This window comes from Argentina silus (genome assembly GCF_951799395.1).
Source record: "Argentina silus genome assembly, chromosome: 7".
NCBI classification, from domain to species: domain Eukaryota; kingdom Metazoa; phylum Chordata; class Actinopteri; order Argentiniformes; family Argentinidae; genus Argentina; species Argentina silus.
In genome coordinates, this window is record NC_139661.1 from 12,237,779 (window position 1) to 12,248,349 (window position 10,571).

The 10,571-nt window shown below is 45.3% G+C and overlaps 1 protein-coding gene across 1 annotated transcript; it reads right to left on the minus strand.

The window, feature by feature from the left end:
• Positions 1-780: 780 nt before the first annotated feature.
• Positions 781-10,343, minus strand: ak5l (adenylate kinase 5, like; the record flags this gene model as incomplete). Its single annotated transcript, XM_083673314.1, has 9 exons — positions 781-796; positions 1,508-1,571; positions 3,391-3,481; positions 3,696-3,887; positions 4,083-4,196; positions 4,490-4,662; positions 4,923-5,102; positions 5,646-5,832; positions 10,284-10,343. The coding sequence occupies 9 exons, from the start codon at positions 10,341-10,343 to the stop codon at positions 781-783; spliced, it is 1,077 nt and encodes a 358-aa protein (XP_083529440.1).
• Positions 10,344-10,571: the final 228 nt, after the last annotated feature.

Consider the following 10,571-nt stretch of genomic DNA (forward strand, 5'->3'; position numbering starts at 1 on the left):
AGCACATTTGTAGCTGCCAGCATCTTCAACTCTGGCCTGGAACTCTGTGTTAGGTACCAGTTGTCCATCCCTGGTCCAGACTGCCGTAGGAGGGTCACTCAGTGTACAGGTGGTGGCAGTGATGTCACAGCTTAGAGTCACGTTCTCTCCCTCTCTTACAGTGGCAGGGTTAACTCTGGCTGTCAGTCCTGGACAAGAGGAGCGAGAGAGAGAGAGAGACTCCATATTTGTTTGATAACATTCTTAATGTTAGGATGTTTTGATTACATGTGTTCATTTCTGAACCATATCTGTTCTATTTTACTGTATGTTGCTTTGGAAATTGATTTTGTTTCTACAGTCATACCAATAAAGCATTTGAATTGAATTAACAGACAGACAGGCAGGCAAGCAGGCAGGCAGGCAGGCAGGCAGGCAGACAGGCAGGAATCACTAAAACTGTTAATGTTTTCTATAAATGTGGATTCATTGTTGAAATTACCTCTCAAAGACACCACAGACAGAGAAACTGCTACACTGGACCATGCAGATCCTATCACCTCAAATTTGAAGAAGTATGAATCCTGATTACTCTGTTGGAGGTTATTAATTCTCAGGGTGCAGTTGTGTTCTTTGTCACCAAGATATTCAACATGTTCTTGGTATGTGAATTTCCTCCTGCTTTTGAACCAGGTGGTCTTTGTGACAGTGTAACCTGAGGGGTAGTCATACCAGCACCTGAACACCACTGACGACCCTCTCACGGCACATGGAGACAGGTTGGTAAAAGTCACCCCCCAGTCACGTCCCCAAACACCTGTAAAGAGACAACATGAAGACGTGACATAATCACACTGATCAACACAACAACTATAGTACTGTACGTGCATCGCCAATCTGGTCGTTCACAGGAAACAGTCACATTCCTAATCAATATAGACTACCTTCAGACAAGGTGAATGATCAATAACACTTATTGATTATTGCCCACTATGTGCCCACTATGTGCAGGCAGGGACACAAGCAGACTACCAGTGGACCATATCATACAGTAGATCTGCTCTTCTCTATCTCTGTTCATTAGAAGAACGAGGTTGTCCTCAGCCATCAGATTAGATCAGGTTCTTCTCTTTGAGGTTAACAATAGTGACAATATGAAACTATCATAGAGATATCATCAACACAGGTTCTACAGCAATGAAGAATAATTACAGCATCAGACATCTTGTGTCTCATGAGTTTTGTCCTCAACTCTTTTAGAGTTGTAAAGCTTGTTGTTGTGACATCCTTGTAAAATGCACCTGAACCCCACTTGGCCCCTGCTATCCCTGGTCATCTCTCTACAGCCGTAATGTCTAACAAACCTAGAAATAATTTCTGTGAAATAGTAAACAGTTATTAATGGCATGATGTAATATTTCAAAATGTCTTATTTTTCATAATGTCATAGCCGTGAAATGATTAGCAGCAGTAGCAGTGATTTCATATTTAGTATCTTTGATAAAAAAGTAAACAGCGTTGTACTCACCTGTCAATGTGAGACTCATCACCAGAATCCCACTGGTTGTTCTCAACAGCCACATGGTGCCAAACTACAACACCTCGATACACAACACCTGTCTCTTCTGGGGAGGGAATCACTCTGCTTCAGACAGGCAATAGCCAGGGCAACCGTCACACAACCATAACACAACCATCACACAACCACCACACACCCATAACACAACCATCACACAACAACCATAACACAACCTTCATATAACCATCACACAACAACCATAACACAACCATCACAAAACCACTGCACAACCATCACAAAACAACCATAACATAATCGGCACAAAGCCATTAAAAAACCTCAAAATGCATTTTCAAGGTGTAACATTTTTGTCTGTATACACAGATATACAATGCACACCTCTACAGAATACACACCTTCTACAGCGTACCTCTACAGAATACACACCTTCTACAGCGTACCTCTACTCTACAGAATACACACCTTCTACAGCGTACCTCTACAGAATACACACCTTTTACAGTGTACCTCTACAGAGGATTAATAAAGTCATATTGAATTGAGTTAAATAACACAGACCTTCTCCAGCGCCTCTCTCCAGAACAATAAAGACCAGTGAGTCAACATACAAGTACCAGGAAGAAACATCAACTACTGTATATCAGGGGGGAAAACAGAAGTGTGACAGGATCGTCTGTGGTGATGCTGCGACCTTCCTACCATCCTTCCTGTTTGAATGAGAATGACTCATCTGTGTGAGTAATCGAGTCAGGATGTTAAACTCCCTCCTCAAGTTGAAATACCCACACATTGGTGCCGTAACCTGGATAACCCTAACCCTAACCCTAGGGTCGCTGTGGAGTCCACCTCACACAACCCATACCCATGGTAAAGGAACAATACAACACTTGACTATGAACACTGTATGTATTTGTTTTATTAGATAAAGATGATTGGATGGTGAACTTTTAGGAGTAATATGGTTTAGTGTAATACAACATTTACAGTGTAGATTTACATACAGTGCATACAGTGCAGTACACATTTTGTTGTGTTATAGACTCAATTTAAAATTTATTAAATTAAAATAATTAAAATAATCAATCCACACACAATACCCCAAGGACGTTTATGAAATGTGTTGCAAATTATCAAAATATGATACCCAGTATATTGGGTATATGATGTATACAGTATATGGGGTACAATATGTAGTCTATTATAGTCTTGTGTAGTCTATTATAAGTCTTATGTTTTATTATGGAGTCTTATGTAGTCTATTATAGTCTGATGTAGTCTATTATAGTCTGATGTAGTCTTATGGAGTCGTATGTAGTCTATTATAGTCGTATGTAGTCTATTATAGTCTGATGTAGTCTATTATAGTCTTATGTAGTCTATTATAGTCTGATGTAGTCTTATGGAGTCGTATGTAGTCTATTATAGTCGTATGTAGTCTATTATAGTATTATGTAGTCTATTATAGCCTTATGTAGCCTTATAAGGCTATAATAGACTACAGATCCTCAGCAACAGCAGCAGCAGGTGAATGACAACAGGTCTGCTCTGTAGGACTCTCAATTGTATCTGGAGGGAGAGGGAGATGGAGAGAGAGAGACAGAGAGAGAGGGAGAATTGACCATCAGAGGTACTGTAAGTGATACATATTGTAGCCAATACCAATATATATGTTATGTTAATGCATTACCACAACATGAACACATTACCTTGTTCATTACGAGAACATGGATACATAACCTGTTCATTACCAGAACATGGATACATTACCCTGTTCATTACCAGAACATGGATACATTATCCTGTTCATTACCAGAACATGGATACATAACCTGTTCATTACCAGAACATGGATACATTACCCTGTTCATTACCCTGTGCCTCCATCCAGTTAGGGTACAGTCTCTCCTTCACGATGGCGCTGATGTCGGTGAAAATGTCATTTTCTTCTCGATCTGCATCAATCTGGACACGGAGACACACACACGCACACACACACACACACGCACCCGCACACGCACCCACACATGCATACGCCCACGCCCACGCACACCAACACAAACACACACATGAAACTGGTTAGCGTTCTGAACTCTCTGATAGATCAAGGTAACCTGTAGAAGCAGTAGTTAAGACCGGGTGTTTTTAAGTGGATAGATGGAAACCCCTGTGGTCCTACCCTGACGATGAGCGCCCTCTCCTGGTAGTACTTGGCGATGGGCGTGATGTTGTGTTTGAACGTCTCCAGCCTCTTCTCAATGGCGTGGGTGTTGTCGTCAGGACGACCTTGCTGAGCGGCACGCCGCTCCAAACGCTGTCTCAGCTGCTGATTGGAGCAGGCCAGGAGGATCACCAGGTCTGGGGAGCCAATCTGAGGGCAGGACAGCAGGGGAATGAGGAAGTAAACAAGACAATGATGAGGCCACAGGTAGTTAGGTAGATACAGGTAGTTAGGTAGATACAGGCCAGACCAGACCAGACCAGACCAAACCAAACCAGACCAGACCAGACCAAAAAAGACCAGGCCAGGCCAGGCCAGAACAGAACAGAAGAGAGCGGTCTTCACCTGCTCCTCAAAGGTGAAGGCCTGGGCAATCTCTCGAGGAAAGCCATCCACTATGAACCCTCTGGCCCCCTGCTGCTTAATGAACTGGTGCTTCAGCTCCTCGATGGTCGTCTCCTGGAGGGGTGGGACAAACACATGGAATTACATCTCATCCCACAGCTTTGACGAATCCGCGTCCAGAGTGTACATTCTTTTTTTATAACCGTACAGTTGCAAAAGATAACCGGACACCTATGTGGTTCCAGTCATGTTTTACTGACTGTCAACAATAGCGACACACCTCTGTTGCTATGGTAACCATACTATACATATGCACCTGTGTTGCCATGGTGACTATGCATACATAACTGAGTTGCCATGGTAACCATACATACCTGAGGTGCTAGCTCCCCATTGGCTATACATACCTGAGGTGCTAGCTCCCCATTGGCTATGATCTTGGCGATGAGTTCCCACTTCCTGTCGCTGGAGGCGTGGTGCAGGAGCTGGTTCCTCAGGATCTCTCCGACAGACACACACTCCACCCTGTAGTGACTCGCTATCTTAGCGGTCTGGGTGCCTTTACCACTGCCTGGGCCCCCTAAGAACACAGGGCAGGTTAGCACTCTGGGTTCCATTACCACTGCCTGGGCCCCCTAAGAACACAGGGCAGGTTAGCGGTCTGGGTTCCAGTACAGCACACCCCTCTAATGGTTCAATATGATGTGTTTTGTGTTTCTCCTCTTTTCCTTGTTTTCAGCAACGAGTACCAGAGTTAGGGTTATGATGAAGGTGATTCTGAGTACCAGAGCTCAGCCTACCTATGATGAAGGTGATTCTGAGTACCATAGCTCAGCCTACCTATGATGAAGATGATGTGCGGCCGTGGTCTGGATGGGTCGAAGACGTCGTACTCCTGGATGAGTCCAGAGGACTCAGTCATGTCTGAGTCACTCTCGATGGAAAACTGAGCCTGGATGGGAGGCAGGCGATCATACCGCCGGTAGGGGGCGGGGGCGGGGCCAGGGCCGGGGGAGGGGTCTGTGTCTGTCACAGAGAGGGAAGAGGAACACTATGAACTATTCAACTACTACAGGAATAACAGGTGGAGTCTATGCAGCTTTATAACTCTTAATACTGCTACTACTACTACTACCTCTATTACTACACTACTACTACTACTATACTACTACTACTATTGCTACTACTACTACACTACTACTACTATTACTACACTACCACTACTATACTACTACTACTACTACTACTACTGCTACTACTACTACTACTACTACTACTACTACTACTACTACTACTGCTGCTGCTACTACTGCTGCTGCTGCTACTACTACTACTACTACTACTACGACTACTACTACTACTATTACTACTACTACTACTACTGCTGCTACTACTACTACTGCTACTACTGCTGCTGCTGCTGCTACTACTACTACAGTACTTATACTGAGAACATGTGTATCAGTTGAGACCTGAAGACCTAGGCTTTAGCTCAGCAGGCTAACACAGTCTTGTGGCGTACAGGAAACCCAGGTTCGAACCTAGGCAGTGACATCATCTTACCCATCTTGCAACCGGCCTTCTTCCCAGGGCAGGAGCTGATTGGTGGAAGAGGTTTTCTGTCAGGCGCCATGAAGGTGTCCCAGCACACGGCCTCAGGTCCTCCCAGGTCCCTCACCTTCTGCAGGCACTTCTCCAGGAAGCCTATGGGGTCCTCGGGGCGATGGTACATCAGACCTGTCAGCATGCTCTACCACAGAGGGAGACAAACAGAACCAGCTCTACCACAGAGGGACAGACACAGAACCAGCTCTACCACAGAGGGAGACACACAGAACCAGCTCTACCACAGAGGCACAGACACAGAACCAGCTCTACCACAGAGGAAGACACACAGAACCAGCTTTACCACAGAGACAGACACACAGAACCAGCTCTACCACAGAGGAAGGCACACAGAACCAGCTCTACCACAGAGGGACAGACACAGAACCAGCTTTACCACAGAGGGACACACACAGAACCAGCTCTCCCACAGAGAGACAGACACAGAACCAGCTCTACCACAGAGGGACACACACAGAACCAGAGGTGAAGCATCAACATAACAATAGTGCCGTTATTGTTATAACTCTAAGGCCTATAGCCTTACTAGGGGGTTCATCTTGATTATGTTATGAATCTATTTGTAGATATTTGTCATAGTTCTCTTCTCTATAATACTAGAGCTGACTGAAGGAGTGTGCACGGGTCAACAACTACATAATCCCAATAACAAGATAACATGAGATGATATGAGATGATATGAGATGACATGAAATAACATAACATGAGACACTAGACTAGGCTATCGATGGATCTCTGTCTCTCTCTCTCTCTCTGTCTCTCTCTCTACCCCCCCACGGTGTGTGTGTGTGTGTGTGTGTGTGTGTGTGTGTGTGTGTGACGGTGTATTAACATCGTCATAGCTCTGGGGTGTGCATGAATAAATGATCGCCGCGGCGACACAGCTGCACGTTGTTGTGTTGTAGAGATAAACAGAGAAAGATGTGAACCAATCACAGCGTTGTGTCTATCTATCAATCACAGCGTTGTGTCTATCTACCAATCATATCTCAGTTTATCCTGCAAGTCATTCCATGCCCGAGGAGCATAGTAACTAAAGGCAGGTCTACCCAGCTCAGAGGACACACACACACACACACACACACACACACACACACACACACACACACACACACACACACACACACACACACACACACACACACACACACACACACACACACACACACACACACACACACACACACACACACACACACACACACACCCGACTGGGGGCTGGGAGATGGGGGCGCAATCGACCGTCTGACCAGGGTCAGCCAAACCACCTTTTGTTTTAAATAAAAAGCCTGCAGAGATAAAATGCTGATTAAAAGCATCACTTATCAATTTTGTTTCAGTAATGAGTCCCAAGTCAGACAAAACGTGCTTTGGAAGAGGAAAATTACATGTCGTGTTCCCTTGGTGAAGCCAGCTCTATTGTCCATGTGACAGAGGTCAGAGCAGCTGGTGGATCCATCACTTGTACCTTCTAGTTGGTGGATCTATCATCTGTACCTTCTAGTTGGTGGATCTATCACCTGTACCTTCTAGCTGGTGGATCTATCACCTGTACCTTCTAGTTGGTGGATTTAGGATAGAAGGTTCTGGAACAGGGATAGAGGCCAGGTGAACTCAATGGCCGCTGTGTGTGTGTGTGTGTGTGTGTGTGTGTGTGTGTGTGTGTGTGAACTCTATGGCCACTGGGTTCATATTTTATTCAGTCATCATGTGACTGTCCTCAAATGAGCCGGCATATTTACCACCAATTCCAACTCAGCATTTAGAGAGTAAATAACTTGTGGGGACCTACCCCCCCTTCTCTCACTCTCTCCCTCTCGCCCTCTCTCTCTCCCCCCTCTCTCTTTCTCTCTCTCTCTCTCTCTCAAGATCTCTCTCTCTCTCCCCCATTCCCTCTCTCTCTTTCTCTCTCAAGGTCTCTCTCTCTCTCTCTTTCTCCCTCTCTCTCTCAAGGTCTTCCCCTCTCTCTCTCCCCCCTCCCTCCCTCTCTCTCTCCCTCCCTCCCTCCCTCCCTCTCTCTCTGTCAAGGTCTTTCTCTCTGTTGTGAATGTGTATGATGAGTCACATGTGGTAAACAGAGCTCTCGTTGCCCTGGCAACAGTCAGTCTAGCGTATTAATTATTCTGTAACTTCAGTCCCACCTGTCAACCTATCACAGAGCAGTCCCACCTGTCAACCTATCACAGAGCAGTCCCATATGACACAGGAACCCTGTCAACCTATCACAGAGCAGTCTCATCTGTCGACCTATCACAGAGCACAGCAGGTTATCAAAGCAAGGCCAGGTGACATGGGTAGTAACATTAATGAAAGCGTTGTGTGTAGATATGGAGGTGTGTGTGTGTGTAGATATGGAGGAGTGTGTGTGTGTGTGTGTGTGTAGATATGGAGGAGTGTGTGTGTAGATATGGTGTGTGTGTGTGTGTAGATATGGATGAGTGTGTGTGTGTGTAGATATGGAGGTGTGTGTGTGTGTGTGTGTGTGTGTGTGTGTGTGTGTGTGTGTGTGTAGATATGAAGGCATGTGTGTGTGTGTGTGTGTGTGTGTGTGTGTAGATATGGAGGTGTGTGTGTAGATATGGAGTGTGTGTGTAGATATGGAGGAGTGTGTGTGTGTGTGTGAAGATATGGAGGAGTGTGTGTGTGTGTAGATATGGAGGTGTGTGTGTGTGTGTGTGTGTGTGTAGATATGGCGATGTGTGTGTAGACATGGAGGAGTGTGTGTAGATATGGAGGTGTGTTTGTTTGTAGATAAGGAGGAGTGTGTGTGTGTAGATATGGAGGAGTGTGTGTGTGTGTGTGTGTGTGTAGATATGGAGTGTGTGTGTGTGTGTATGTAGATATGGAGGAGTGTGTGTGTGTAGATATGGAGGTGTGTGTGTGTGTGTGTGTGTGTGTGTGTGTAGATATGGAGGAGTGTGTGTGTGTAGATATGGAGTGTGTGTGTAGATATGGAGGAGTGTGTGTGTGTGTGTGTGTGTGTGTGTAGATATGGAGGAGTGTGTGTGTAGATATGGAGTGTGTGTGTGTAGATATGGAGGAGTGTGTGTAGATATGGAGGAGTGTGTGTGTAGATATGGAGGTGTGTGTGTAGATATGGAGTGTGTGTGTAGATATGGAGGAGTGTGTGTGTGTGTAGATATGGAGTGTGTGTGTGTGTGTGTGTAGATATGGAGGAGTGTGTGTGAGATTCAGGCTTGGCAGCAGGACAGCTGATCGGAGGGAAATGTTTAATTTCATGTTTGTATTCAGATGTACAATGCACCTTCCCCATTCTCTCTCTCTCTCTGTATTTCTCACACACACACACACACACACACACACACACACACACACACACACACACACACACACACACACACACACACACACACACACCCGTGGGCTACGTATCTGTGATGGTAACTTAGAGGGTGGAAGCCCACAGCTCAGTAACCACGGCGGCCCACTTGTGAATGGATCACCATAGAGACGGTCTCTGGAGGGCTCTGCTCATATCTCTGCAGGAGGAACAGCCGTACACAACCGCCATCCTGTCAGCCTGACCTTCTGCTAGAGCAGTCATATGACTGAGACTGAGACTGTATTACCCAGAATCCTTCACTGAGACATTACCCCGAATCCTTCACTCAGACTGTATTACCCAGGATCCCTCACTGTATCAACCAGGATCCTTCACTGAGATTGTATTACCCAGAATCCTTCACTGAGACTACATTACCCAGAATCCTTCACTGAGACTGCATTTGCCATGATCCGTCACTGCATCACCCAGGATCCTTCACAGGGATTACATTACCCAGTTCCTTCACATGGACTACATCACCCATGATCCTTCACTGCATCACTCAGGATCCTTTACTGAGATAAGACTACCCAGGATCCTTCACTGAGACTAGACTACCCAGGATCCTTCACTGTATTACCCAGTATCCTTCACTGTAATACCCAGGATCCTTCACTGCATCACACTACATCCTTCACAGAGACTGTATCACCCACAATCATTCACTGTATCTGTAGTACAGGGTATCTGGAGCACATGTCCATCTACTGAATGGTGTTCCAAGACAAAAGTATTCTTATGCAAAAAGTATGTAAAACGCATAATCAAATCACTATTCCAGAAGTAAATATACGTTTTTCATAAGGATGTGGACTGAGGAGAAATATAATTAAAAATAAAGTGTAAAATACTACTTTAAGGAGAGTAAAAAACGTGTTTAATTTGAAATGTTAGGTTTTAGCAAGTGTTTTGTTGACGATATGAATCACACGCATTTGTGTTATGAGAGAAGCGTCATGTTGATGTATCAGGGGAACCTGCGATTGAATGTGTGAATCTCGACAACAACAAAAACAGCAGCATATCCACTTTCAATTGGACATATTAATAAACAAAACACTGCATACCGGCGAATGTGTTCTATTCACTGCAAGTCATTAAAGTAAGCCAATAATCAATAACTATCACTGTGATTATCAATCAGCATTATCAATCAATCAATTAATCCCTCCTGCAACGATCTCTCACCACCTGTCTGACTTTCTTTGTGAGTCACATCTGTCACCTACCTCGAGCAGCTGCGGGACCTGCCGCTTGGACAGGTATTCTTTGGCTTCATTCGTGTTCATGTCGCTCTGCCTCGCGCCTCTCGGTGTTCTCCGTTCTCTCCTCGCGCAGGCTGGCCAGTGGATGCAGCGCGCGGTGATTGACAGGTTGGTCCAGTGGCTGCGGGCAGGCCGACTTGGCGTGAGTCCTGTCGGTCGGTCGGTCGGGAAACAGTGGGGGGTGTGTGTGTTTCTCTGTTACACTCTGTATTATTAGACCTTTTACGTTACCCTGCTCTAGGGGAACTGTAC